The sequence below is a fragment of the Podarcis pityusensis genome, assembly GCF_964106645.2.
Source record: "Podarcis pityusensis genome assembly, chromosome: 11".
Lineage (NCBI taxonomy): Eukaryota > Metazoa > Chordata > Lepidosauria > Squamata > Lacertidae > Podarcis > Podarcis pityusensis.
Window position 1 is genome coordinate 16,531,289 of NC_138036.1, and position 14,619 is coordinate 16,545,907.

Here is a 14,619-nt window from a genome sequence, read left to right on the forward strand (position 1 = left end):
CAGTCATTAAAAGGCATCATAAGCCTCCACCATAATGAACCAGCACCTACCACAGTATCAGCAAACAGTATCAAAGAGTTTTTCAAGGCACTCCCCACGCCCTCGTTTTCTATGGGAGATATCTAATATTAGTCAGTGTGGACCAACTGAAGCCAAATGACTTAAGTAACTCCAAGTATGACTTACCTGGGATATCACCCTTGGAATTCTTCTGAAATAATGGTCAAGCTTTAAATGCAAGCATCTCATATTCTGAAATAATAATAAAATCCAGTTTCCTTGCTGGGGATTAATTTTACATTTTTATTTGTAAGAAAAGGCATTTTCACATGTTATGAAAAACACTTGTCTTTAGATAATTACAGTATATTTAAAAGAGACTAAAGGATTGCAACATCCTGATCGTTAACTTACAGAACATTCAATTAATTTTGATATGCTTGTTTTGACATTCAACCACAACAAAATGACTCAGCAAACTGCAAACGCAAAATCAAAGAGGTAAAACCAGATTAGCATAACTCCAATCCTTCACTTGCATCATTAATTAAAATAATAAAATTACTTAACCACATTACAATTCAATCATATTCTTATAGCAAATGCTAACATAAAGGAAGCTACTTTTTGTGTGCTCCATTTGTCATTCTTTGTAAGCATAAAATCTAGAGGAGGTAAAAACTGATGAATGCCCACATCCCTTAAACACCCAAGGCTCTCTTGTACAGAGAGAATAATGTCCTCTTTTTCCTCTACTCCACAGGCACATCGTTTTGAAAATAACAGTACCTGCTTTCTGGAATAAGCTTACTGAAGAAAGCAATGGAGATTTTTAATCCTTGCATTGTGAGTAAAAATCTTTAAGGCATTTCTGAAAATACTTTCAGGGTGTAATTTTTAAGGAAGCACAGTTCTGTTCCCCCCCCAAAAGAAGTCTATTTATTATTTACACAGCTGGAAAATCTGCCTCGACTTGGCATTAATAATTTTTTCATGCGATCAATACACAGACCAACATACCCCCTCCCTTTGCAGGACACTGGGACAAGCAGATCCTATATTTGCAACAGTGTGATTCTCAGTGCCAGCACTGCATGATGATCCACGTGGATCAGTGTACATCTTTTCTGGCTAGTGCTTCATTTCTCACAGCTTAAATGTATGGCTCTCAAGGGGCATTGGCAGGAAGGGAGGAAACGAGCTTCTTCCAAGCCTAGCTAGCTGCACGATACTGTGAATTTCACTATCGTTCAAAGCATCCTCTTGAAAAGAAAATGAAAAGGATAATTTGAAACACGTCTCCCTGCTAAGAATACTGCACAAATTGGGATAAAAATATAACCTGCCAGTGTGTGGGACTCTTTTGATTTGTGAAGTTACTATAAGTTGGATTTTGGCTTATTGAATTCAATTACTTTAAGAGAATGGAGCTGTGAAATTTCTTCCTTGGAAAAGCCGTAGTCCAGGAGGATATCTTCAGTGTGCTCTCCTATAAACGGATCCCTTTTGGAAGAAGGAGTAGCTGGGGTCCGAGAAAGAAGTGGAGCCGGTCGAGGACTTATCTCCTCCTGGTCATTTTCAAGAAAAGAACCACGTTCTTTGTTGTGCGGATGTGAGGCAGCAGCATCAAAAGCCAAGACTGGTGTCACACAAGCATCCACGTCATCGAAGATTTCACACCATTCTGCTTGGGTCTTCTTTGAAAATAAATCTGCAAACATGTTCTTCATTGCAGGCCAGTCAGAGAAACTCATCTGACCAGGGAGATTAGAATCATCTAGCCCCAGACCTGAAGAGATAAAAATAAAATAAAATGGGTCAATTTAATTCCCAGAGATTTGCCAAAAGTTGTATTTATTACTAACAACCAGGAACAGTATAAAGGCCAAAGGTTAAAGAGATGGCTACAGGATATGTCTAAAACAGGTTATAGCTACACACCTCACGTTTACAGTTAAACACGCATATCCCCAGGGTTGTGCCAATGCACAAACTTACTTAAGCAACCATTATCTTGACAGTGCGTCTCAAACCAGAGAAGGAACACTAGGTTGTTTCAGCCACACAGTCTACCTGAACATCTTGGTTCATCCACATATCACTGTGTTCCTCTGGGAAACTGCAGATATATCCACCAGAAATGAGCTCTGCTTTTTCAAAAGTGTAACCGTGCGAGTCTACAGCAGCAGAAACAGAGAGCCTTGTGGCATCTTAGAAATGAATTCATTAATTGTGTCATGAATGCTTGTAGGCCAAATTCAATGTTATTAGCTTGAAGATAATACAGTAGATAAATCTTACTGGCCAATGAATGCTTATGCCACAAGAATTCTGATACTGTCTGTGTGATCACTTATTTAGAGATGTAGCTGCTGCTCTGCACACAGAAGGTCCTAAGTTCATTACTCAGCAACTCCATTAAAAAGGATCAGGTAGGAAAAGATTGGGAAGACCTGTCCTAGAGACCGTAGAGAGCTGCTACCAGAAAGAACAGGCAAGACAGAATAGGCTAAGCTAGATGGGCCATTGATTTGACTCAGCAGAAAGCAACTTACTCTATTCTACACATACTACTATATCCAAGGATAAAAGGCAAAGCAAGAGACCCTAACTTGGCAGTGTTTGCTGACTTTCTTTTAACCTTCGTACTCCAATTCAACCCTTGGAACGTGTTAACAAATCAATTTAGGGACTCAGTTATACGGCTGCAAATAAAACATTTAAAATGTGTTGTAAAGTGCAATATACAAATGTGACATTAGATGGCGACAGCGAGCTATGCAAAATTCAATGTATTTTTCAAAAAAAAATTAAAAAAGCATTTTCACAGCGGTTTTTATGTGTGTAGATTTCACCTAGGAGTTCTTTATCTCAAACATAACTAGTTGGAAGAGTACAGGAAATATTTTACAGTAGCTGTATCGAATCAGCAGCAGTATTTTTTTAAAATATCCCCAAGAAGAGAATTCATTAGGATTCTATTCTGAATTTTCCCTTACTGAAATGAGAACACAACATCAATAGCTAAAAGATATATATGACAGAGAGAGAACTATAGCAGCAAGAGAAGAGGGTTAGAGAAAACAGGCACTTATTGGGCTTCAAACTTTGGCTTTTGCCTCTGTGCAAATTTCAAACATGCCCTATTGGTTCTCATTTTTCAGGCAACAATCCATATGGTTAATAGAAGGGTATGCTATAGGTTTTGCACAGCTGGCCTCCTACAGCAAGTATGGAGTCTCTGGAAGGAAAAGGAACCGACTCTATAATAAAACTTCAGGGTACATTTCCATACCAATCAATTTTACTGCTTTACCGAACAGAAAACAAGCCGTTAACAGGAAATGATATCCATGGATATATATTATAGCCCAGGAAATTACTGAAACCCAAGGCACTAGTTTTTTATATGTGGATATTAGAGAGCTTTAATGTTCTAAATTCATTTTATTAGCTTTGAATAAGATAACATCCCCTACATGAAGCTATATAAATACAATTATTCCATTATTCCATTATGCAGTTATTGACTATGTAATCTTCAGCAGCTATTGTTTTATTGTTGCTGGCGCCATGATTGCATTGTTATGTTACTATGCTTTTATACTGATTTGATACCACATTGGAAATCTTTTTTTCAATGGAAAGGTGAGACATAACATTTTAAGTAAGTAAATCAAATATTAGTGATCATGTCTCTTCCCACCCTTGCCTTCAACTTGTAGACAACAGCAACTTCATATTTTTTTTAAAGATTTCAACACTTCTGTGCAATCCAAAAATATTACAAAGGAAAACATTGTGTTATGCCAAGTCTCTTGGCGTCAGATTAAAACAATTATTAGAAAAGTTTGTCCTATGCCTACTATACTGAGTAATATACCCAGTTACTAAAAGGAACAACAGCCTCATTCAAGACTAAAAATACAAAACAGTTCCATGATAAAAGGAATGATGAATGAAAGCTGAGTGTCAAAGGGACAAGACAAATGAGATGGGGTGACCAAGCATTCCAATTTAGCATTAGACTTGGGAGAGAAAGGAAATGGGGCACCAGACGCTGGAATACTGATGTAAACTATCAGTTTTCGTTATTAAAGCAAACATCCTGGAGTAATGCTAGCCCCAGATCTAAATGTGTATTTTAGTAAGAATCAATGCCAATTTGTGACAGATGGAACTTGCATTAGATCTGCATTGTTTCCTTTTAAGAGCATTTTTCATCTGTATGGTATGGTGCACTGGATATTAATATCTGTAATAGAAATCCTCAAACTGAGTCACTATGACTGCCTACTCTAGTAGAAATCTGGTATGCAGTCCATATTCTCTGCTCAGCTGCCAATCCTTGTAAACTCACAAAAAAGCGTAGACCTTTATGAAGATAGAAACCAATTGAGAACTTCACTGTAAGGGTTGTACCCATTAGCAAATATTCTCTGTGCACACAGTGTAGCAAATGACTTGCCACTTTGCTCTGTCAGCAAATCTGGTTTTGCAAGACGGTTGAACACTTGCTGAGCTGATGCAACAAACAGGTTAATCACTGATGAAATAAAGCTAGATAAAGCTCTCACCTGAAAAACAAGAAACTTAACCAAATAGTTCAACAGATTAAAAAAAACATTCCAGGGCTTGAAGCTGAATTAACAGCGCTGCAATAAATAAATTCACTAGGTGGCCTTTGGGAAATCTTAAGTCTTTCAAGCCCCAAGTAGTTCCATTAGCACAAGGACTTCTGGCTGCACAATGAAACTTGCCCTCCCTCTCCTATCACCTCACCCACCCCAAAATCTGCGCTGGATTTCCCTCCAACACTCTGGAACAGATTTGGAGAGGGTGTGGAGGCACACAGGGAGAGGAGATGGAGGCAAAGATATGATGCACAAACAGAAATCCTTGTGCTAACAGAGCTACTTCATTGGCTATAACGCTTGGTTCTTCCATCTGTAAAACGGAAATATTTGTTGTACAGACAATGGAGATAAATCTTCAAATTACTTTGCATTTTAAGTGCTACAGTACTACTAATTTTTGCATCTTTGCTCAAAACAGATGGTACCCCAAAACTTCCTCCCTTCCTCCTTTAAAAACACACCTCTTGTAGATTAACTTACCACTGATGAACTGCTTATAGAACTGTGGTTCAAGAGCACCAACAGCCATGAATTTCCCATCTTTAGTCTTATAGGTTTCATAAAAAGGGGCACCACTGTCCAGGAGGTTCTCCCCACGAGATCTGTTCCAAAGGCCAATGGTCTGTGATTTCCACAGAAAGGAGCTCAGGTACGCTATGCCTTCTACCTTAAAGACAAACATTTTTTAAAAAAATATTTTAATGTTTTGTGGAAAAAAATATTAGTAAGAGTGAAAATATTTTTCTGCTAGGTATTCTGACTGAGGTAATAACACCCTAAGCTGACAAAAAACCAAAACACCTCTTATTAGTTTTTACATTGCTGCCCACTGTTTGGTAATATTAATTCTAGTTTCGCTAGAGAGTCCAAAATATGTTTCCTACTTTGGATGTCACTAAATCCTTGGCCTTGGCAAATGCTTCAATGAAGGGATAGGGTGAGGAAACTGTGGTCCTCTGAGTGTGGTTGGCCTACAACTCCCATCATTCCTGACTGTTGGCCATGCTGGCTAGGGGTGGTGGGAATTTGAGTCCAGCAACACAGGCAGAGCCGCAGGTTTCCCAACCCTGTAGTTTATAACTGCAGAAAGCAGAGTCTCCCCCCCCCATGCCCCATTTTTATTAACTTTCCAATTTTACATTTTAAAATAAACATTTTCGAAAGCAGAGTCTTGTTCTTGAGCTTTGCTGAGCACAGGGCTGGGACAGCCCTTTGCACTACAGTTCCCAGGTGCCCAATAACCAGCTGTCCAGTGCTTGGGAAACACTACACAAGGAACTTCGACAAGAGGGTAGCCCCATTCATCTATCAGATTTGGTTTAATGATTTGGTCCACTAACCCAAAAAGGTTCCATAGCCCTGATTTAAGGCATTATTTGAGGGGTTTTTTCCAGATTACCCTTGATTGGTTTTTTTATTGTTTAACAATTTGCTCGTTTTAATTTATATCGTTTTGCAATGCTAGCAGTACATTTATTGTTTTTATCTTTCAGCTGATTTGGTCCAGTTTTGATATTTAGAAATAAAGAAAATAAAATCAGCCCAAGTTTATGTTGCAGACACAAAGTGATGTCTTATTTCCTTCAGAGCAGAATGCCTGTGAATATTCTGTGCTACCTGTTTCATTCTCCCAGTTCTTAGAATGCCTTGGATGTTCTACAATCTACAGCATCAACTGGAACCAGAAGCTTTATCATCACTACCCAAACTTCCCTAGTGTGGGTTCAGGCTGGACAGCCAATAAGATTCAGACTCAGTTGTCAGTCAAACAGGACATCTATTAAAAGATCGCAATGTGTTCCAACTTATGGAGAATGGTTGAGGGAGTTGGGTATGTTTAAAGAGGAGACTGAGAGGCGATATGACAGGCAACTTCAAAAATCTAAAGGGCTGTCACATGGAAGAGGAAGCAAGCTTGTTTTCTATTGCTCTGGAACAGAGCTTTCCAAACTTTTCATGTTGGTAACACGCTTTTTAGACATACAGCATTTTGCGACACAGTAATTCAGTTTTACTAGCAAACCAGAGGTTAAACTAACCCCTTTCCAGCCTCGGGAGGAGCACAGGGAGTGTTTGCATGACACACCTACACACTGCAGCCAACACACTAACGTGTCCCAGAACACAGTTTGGAAAGCTCTGCAGTCTGGAGTGTAGGACCCAAACCAATGGATTCAAGTTACAAGAAAGGAGATTCTGACTAAACATCAGGAAGAACTTTCTGGCCGTAAGATCTGTTCAACAGTAGAACAAACTTCCTCAGAAGGCGGTGGACTCTCTTTCACTTGACGTTTGGGATGGATCTATCACGGATGCTTTAGTTGATATTCTTTCATTGCAAGGGGTTGGATTAGATGACCCTAAGAACCCCTTCCAATTCTATCATTCTGTGACTTACTCTCACCATGTGGCTGAAGCAAGTGGAACCCTGATAGCTAAAAATACACCTCTATTTCTACCAAAAAAAACCCCATAGTGATGTAGCACAGAAATACAAGATGGTGAGAGTAGAATTTTTTTGAAATAGCAAAGTTGCAAAACAGGATTTTCTGCTCTTCCTTTCCCCTCTCCCCCTCCTGCTCATTGTATGTTCAACAGCCTTCCTTAGGTGATAAGAATGTCGTAAGCATGTGGAAGGCGAACTGCTAGAGGCTATATAATCTTGTCAAGGATGCCTGATGATCATCTTATGCAGATCCCACATTCCAACCAGTCCAGAGTTGCTCACAAACACATTTCTGATTCTGAAATTCATTAATAACTTCATAGTTTCAATTCCCCCCTCCCCACCCACACAGGTACATTGCAATGTACTTGTTTCTTTTTAATATGTTAAATATTTGAAACTAAATTATTGTACAGTCATACTTGGTGCTGGAGGAGACTCTTGAGAGTCCCATTGACTGCAAGAAGATCAAACCTATCCATTCTCAAGGAAATCAGCCCTGAGTGCTCACTGGATGGAAAGATCGTGAAGCTGAGGCTCCAATACTTTGGCCACCTCATGAGAAGACTCCCTGGAAAAGGCCCTAATGTTGGGAAAGATGGAGGGCACAAGGAGAAGGGGATGACAGAGGACGAGATGGTTGGACAGTGTTGTCGAAGCTACCAGCATGAGTCTGACCAAACTGCGGGAGGCAGTGGAAGACAGAAGTGCCTGGCGTTCTCTAGTCCATGGGGTCACGAAGAGTCGGACACAACTAAATGACTAAATGACAACAACAGTCATACTTCTACTTACATATCCCTCTGGATACGGAATCTTCAGCTTACGGCCACGGCAAACCCAGAAGTGTATACTTCCGGGTTTCGTCGTGTGCGCAAGGGCAGAAGCACTCAATCACGCCACGCGTGTGCCAACTCTGTTCATGGATGAACATGCCTGCCATTCCTCTCATGAACCCCATATATCCAGCCATAGCTATATAATATAATGTGTTTATTTATTATTTAATGTAAAACATTTCAAGGCTGCTGTTCTGGATAATTCTTGTGTAAAGCTGCATACAGCAATAAACCAAAAGAAAAGAAAGATCAACAATACAAATAACATAAAATCCAAACTCCTCAGGATCACATATCTAATGACAGGGCAGAATGCTTAGAAACAGAAATGTTTGTAGCTGCCAAAATATAGGCAATATGATAATGTGTTAAAGCAGATACGAACATCAGCACCCGGGATTATTCACTATTTCTACAGTTGTGGAAGCTTCCATACCTTTTGCCCTATTGAGAAATTAGCAAACAAAGATTAATGTTGAGCAAGTGCCAGAAAGAGCATTTCAGATGGAATTAGAACTGCTAGCTTCTATCCACAGCACACTATTGTAGTTATGTTACCTACAGAAGTACCTGTAATGAAAGCACGAGCAGAGACCCAGCTGTTGAATAAATATGAATTAATCTGATGCTAAAATAATTTGATGCAACGATAAATCAAGAGAAGAGATAACCACGTAATTAGCTGGATTTAACAAAGAAATCCCCATATCCAGCTGATCTAGGTCTGCTTATCTCACCCGGAGAATCTGACGGCTGTGTTCAAAGGGGGTGCAAGTCATACACACAACAGAGTAATAAGAACTGAATCAAAAAAGGGTTTTGTGGACTGATGTGTTGGTCTTAAAGTACATACAGTTCCACATGCCCTATCTTTAACAGTCTGTAACTTATTTTGTTTTTTTTAACTTACCATACTTGCATCAATGACTTGCCCTTTGCCGGATTTTGTACGTTCATAGAGTGCCATAATGATGCCCATTGCACACATCACACCGCCACCAGCAAAATCAGCCAGAAGATTGATAGGAGCATAAGGATTTTCATCTTTTCTACCAAGTTTTGACAAAACACCTATATACAATAATAGATATACACAAAGTAATAATGAAATCAATTTCCCCATATGAAAGCCATATGAATGTCTTCTAAACACAGATATGTATAGTCATCAATTTTCTAACAATCTCCAATTATGTTCTTAAGCTGTTGAATGCATTGTACTGGGGTGGAGGCTTTGCAAAGAGACATATGGGGAAAATGCTTGCCAGGTCTTCAAGATGGTTTTTAGCAACAAACACCTGTATAAGCCTTTCATTGAAAAGACGTGGGAATTATAACTAAGTCCCTTGCATTGAAAGACCCACTGAGGAATTCCTAATATAGAAATGTTTTCTCTGATTGATAAATAACTATGGTTTGCTTTCTAATCAATAAGTTTCAAGTATTTTTTCAGTAAATAATATGATTTCCATGACAGCATTATTACTATATTTCATATAATCTACTGAAATATACCATTGCTGTTCAGCAGTGCAATCCAATGAAAGTTTACTTGGGAATAAATCCCCATGTGTTCAATAGCATATATTCCCAGGTAAGTGTGGGTTGGAGCCCAAACCATCTTCAGGTCAGGAAGAGTTAAGAACCATTTCATTCATTTATTAATTTAGGTAATTTATATACCACTTATTATTTCAAAGAAAAATCTAAGTATGACATTATAAAAGTATCACAAGTAAACATGCACAGAAATTACTGTGAATCTCAAAACAGTTGGACTCTGCAGCATAGTCTATAGGTATGCTCTTCCCAGCAAAACAAAAGTAAAACACCCTAAAAGCTGATGTTGAACTGTAGCCTTGGTTTACTATCCAAATAAAAATAAATGATTGACCAAATGCAAAAAAATGAACATTAATGAATTACAACCAAGCACGTCTGCATAATAATAATTTTATTTGTACCCCAACCACCCATTTGTACCCTAGGTAAAGGTAAAGGGACCCCTGACCATTAGGTCCAGTCGTGACCGACTCTGGGGTTGCGGTGCTCATCTCTCTTTATTGGCCGAGGGAGCCGGTGTACAGCTTCCGGGTCACGTGGCCAGCATGACTAAGCTGCTTCTGGCGAACCAGAGCAGTGCACGGAAACGCCGTTTACCTTCCCGCCGGAGCGGTACCTATTTATTTACTTGCACTTTGATGTGCTTTCGGTTGGCAGGAGCAGGGACCGAGCAACAAAATTTGTACCCTACAGCCTCCTAATTAATGCTAACTATATTAACCACAAATCTCTTTCAAGTTAATTATTATTTAATATAAGGTTGCTGTTTTTTTAAAAAAGAGATTAAGGCACACAATGTACCTGACACAGCCAGGTAGTTGATATCATGACCTGCCAACTTGGCATATTTTCCCAACTGTCCAAATCCCGTCAGCCTAGCATAGATGAGTTTGGGATTGTCCTGGAGGACGATATCTGGGCCAAGACCAAGTTTTTCCATGACACCTGAACAAGAAGATAAAATAAGTCAACTCTACTTAAAAAATAAGCAGATCAACACATGTGAATGTATAAATAGTATTATACAGAGTGTGAAGTTATACACATATTGAAGATGAAGGCAGAATTGTTACATGACAATTTTTGAGTAGCCTGTTCCATTTTCTTATCTCTCTTTAATGGAATATTCTGTATGGCTAGTTTTTGTTTTCAAATTTTTGGGAAAATGGGAATTTTTGGGAATGGTGCCTCCTCCCCACCAGGGCAGAAGAGGTGAGTCTACATCAGGAACAAGTGGGGAATAAATTTCTACATTGGGATCCAGTGCCCCTTGGATCCTGCCCCCTGAGGTAGTCACCTCTCCCTGCTTTATGGGTGGGCCAGTTCTGCTCTACTCTTGTGTGCAACCCAAGTGTCAGTGCAGATAAAAATGCAGTATTTAATTAACACCTGAAACACAAACACAGAAGATTCACCTCTGTGAATGGGGGGTGGGAGGAAGGAAAATGCACCATGACATTTTCCATTTGTGAAAGTAGTTGCTTGTGATTGTTCAAATGTGTCTGTGCTAAGTATTACACTGCTCCTGTGAGCAAAACCACACACACCCTGCAGCTGAATCTCAAATCCAAACTGTGGGCGCAGTTAATAAAATTAACTTGAGCTGCTACTTTTTAAAAAATTGCACTTTCTTTTTTCGTGGGTTTAATTTTTTTAAAAAAAAAACCTTCCACGTATTAAACTGCAAGCTGGTACAAAAATGCCCACCTCGCACTTTACACAGCTATTTATTCTGTCTGCTTGTTGTTGTTTTTTATCTACGAGCCATATCGATAAACATCTGCATTTAGGGGGGGGGCGTATGAAATTTTTCCTCGGGAAGACAGAGAAGCGCCGCCACACAAACTGAAGGCGGGGATGCGTGTGAGGGGTGGGGGGGACGAGGCAAAAGGCAACAACTATTTGCGAATAGCTGTCAGGGCAAAAATACCTCCGCTTGCCCTTTCCCCCCCTACGACAAGCAAAGAGTAACTTCGGTCCCGCCAGAAGGTCGCTGGACTACAACTCCCACAATCCTTGAGCGTCGGCCACGCTTAGCTGGGGCGGCTGGGAAATGGAGTCCAACCCGCGCCCACCCAGTTTTTGGGGTGCACCCTCTTGAGGCTGCCTCATCCCTACCTCGCTACCAACACTTCACGTCCTACTACGAAGCGGCAACTGCCTCCCACCCCACAGCCTTCGCCCTACTGTGAGGGGAGACACCAACCCCCCCCCCCCATTTCCCCGCTGGCCCTTCGCGACCCACAATCGGTTCGGCACCTGGTCTGAAGGGCTCGATGAGCACGTCCGCCTTCTGGCAGAGCCGCCTCAGCGTCTCGGCGCCCCGGGGCTGCTTCAGGTCGAGCGCCAGGGAGCGCTTGCCGCGGCCCTGCACGTCCGACGACACGGCCGCGCGGGGAGAGCGGTCCAGCCGCACCACCTCCGCCCCGAAGTCGGCCAGGATGAGGCCGCACAGAGGCGCCGGCGCCAGGCCCGCCATTTCCAGCACCCTCACTCCGCGCAGCGCCATGGCCGAGAGAAAAGGAGGCAGGCAGCCTCTCCCTCAGCTCAGGCCCCAGCCGAGTCCGATTTGGCGCCTCCTCCTCGCCCTCCGGAGGGCTGAGCTCCCGGCGGCGGTTCCGAAGGTTAATCAGGCCGGTGCCTGCAGCAAGCCGAGGATACGATCCCGTGCGGCGGCCTTGCCAGGGAGCAAGTTACGTTCAGCTCAGTGGGGATTCCTGTCAGAGTAAACGTGCTTTTAGTAGGGCCCAGTCCATGGCACTAAAGAAGTGAGCGTGACTGAAAGGCATTGCCAAGCTGCGGCCCTGGGTGGACCCTGAAGATGAAAGCCCCATGGAGTAAAGCGAGGTCTTATTATTGCCACATATTTATTTATATATCCCCACCTTTTTTTCCTCAATCAAGATGGCTTTCATAGAAGAACAAGAACAGCTAAAAACATAAGGCGGGAAAACATCACTAAAAACCGATTAAGCATGGATAGAAGTAAAGCTATACAGTGGTACCTCGGATTACATACGCTTCAGGTTACAGACTCCGCTAACCCAGAAATAGTACCTCGGGTTAAGAACTTTGCTTCAGGATGAGAACAGAAATCGTGCTCCAGCAGCAGCAGGAGGCCCCATTAGCTAAAGTGGTGCTTCAGGTTAAGAACAGTTTCAGGTTAAGAACGGACCTCCGGAACAAATTAAGTACTTAACCCGAGGTACCACTATATATGGTACATAACATCTGTTAAGACCATATGAAGAACTGCAATAAAAAATGCATGGCGGCAGCCCTTTCAGTAAAAGCCAGTTCCCCGAAGCCTGTTGGAACAAGGAAGTCTTCCCTTGCCAGAGGAAGGACAGCAAGGAAGGAGCCAGTCTAGCTTCTCTAGGAAGGGACCTTCTCCAGAATCTGGGAGCAGCTACTGAGAAGGCCCTGCCCCATGTCCCCCACCCAGGGCACACAGGGCCAAGCTGTGAGGGTGCAATCCTAAATAAAGCTTACTAGGCAATAAGGTAAGCTTGATTGAGCTCTGTGGGACTTGCTTCCGAGGAAGCATGCACTGGACTGGACTGGATGGAGTGGTGTTCCTTGGAAATGTTATTACAGGCAACTCCCCGTTTACTGGGGTGTGTGGGTACATTCCAGACCTCAGTGAAATGTGTGGAAATGGGGAACACCCTTGTGGCTTGCAAGTCAAAGCCCAAAGCAGCTGTCCTTGTGAGTCAGAGAAGCAATGGGGCTTTGTTGAGGCTGCTCAGCCTCCCTGCCTAACAGATGACGTACTAGATCTCTTCATCCAACGGCCCATTCGGCCCAATCAGTATTTTGAAGTATTGGCATTAGACCCAGCTTTATAGTACAGTATGCTTGCTGAAGAATGTTTACAGTGGCAAAGCTGCCTTTTATGTTTCTAGACAATGAATAATCAAAGGAAGAGACCAGAGCATTTGCATTTCTGGTTCTTCATTTGCTGTTTTATTTGGAGGTGCTCTCCTGCAGATGGCAGATAAGCATATAATTTCTTTGAAGCAGGCGTAATTGTGTTGGATTTTTTTCCTTCCTTTTCCCCATCTTCCTTGACATTCAAAATGTTGTTCAAATTATTTTGAAAAACAAGCTGTGATAACAGGGAATACATTCTGCAAGGCAGCTTAAGCAAAATTACTGGCTTTGTTTTGGAAGCATTTTATGTGAAATAAACAAAAAAACCCTGGTTTTTATAGAAGCTCACACTACTACAACAAAAGATACACCTGTATGAGAATGGCCAGTGTATATTCACATCATGCCATTGTACACAGCACGACACTTCTTAAGATCCTTCTTGTAGAAATATAGGTAATAGTAACATGGAACAAACTGTATTAACTTTTCTTTTAAGGTTATGTTGCACTGACTGTATTTTTTGTGCTTCAGTTCTTCCCCAGAGCTCAGCTGGAGTATATCTTTCTGAATACAATCCTGGTTTTTCCTATCTTACAACCACTCCTAAAGAGTTCTGAAAAATCCAATATGGGTTATTCATTCGGTCTTCTCGATTTTCAGTGTACTGAGGAAGCAGTGTGGTATACAGGTTAGAGTGTTGGATCGGGAAAAAACAGGGTTCAAGTCCCCACTCAGCCATGAAATCCACTGGGTGACCTTGGTTCAATCACCATCTCTCAGCCTAACCTACCTCAAAAAGCTGCCCTGATGATAATATGAGTTGGGGGAGAACAAAGTATGTCGCCTTAAGCTCCTAAAATCTATATCCCACCTTATGAGAGAGAAAATAATTTTAATGTTGCATGCAAGAGATTTGTCCAAAGTGGTCTTTAATTAGTAAGTGATCAGTTTACAAAATAAGCAAATAAACACATTCATGACAAAAATTCAAACTTGTTTCATTCTAGTAAGAGCTAGGGTCAAAATACTTTAATAAGAACTAATGACAAATTGATTCTGTTTTTTAAAGCATGCAAAAAATTGCTGATATACTTTAAAACATGAAGATTTTCAGTCGTGCAAACTAAACAAGCCTACATAGTAAAAAATAGTATATTCCTCATTCTACAAACTCCTTTAAGTAAAAGTACTTGAATTTAGCCAACATACCTAACCATTCATACAGGATGAGTAAATCACTTTATAGACAATTCAATTT

The 14,619-nt window shown here is 41.1% G+C and overlaps 1 protein-coding gene across 1 annotated transcript; it reads right to left on the minus strand.

Moving 5' to 3' along the window:
- Positions 1 to 283: 283 nt before the first annotated feature.
- On the minus strand, positions 284 to 12,004 carry AMACR (alpha-methylacyl-CoA racemase). The gene is made up of 5 exons (XM_080973613.1): positions 11,745 to 12,004; positions 10,287 to 10,430; positions 8,833 to 8,993; positions 5,118 to 5,304; positions 284 to 1,789 (listed from the first exon to the last, which is right to left on the minus strand). The coding sequence occupies exons 1-5, from the start codon at positions 11,992 to 11,994 to the stop codon at positions 1,380 to 1,382; spliced, it is 1,152 nt and encodes a 383-aa protein (XP_080829739.1). The 5' UTR covers positions 11,995 to 12,004; the 3' UTR covers positions 284 to 1,379.
- Between the last annotated feature and the right edge of the window lie 2,615 nt (positions 12,005 to 14,619).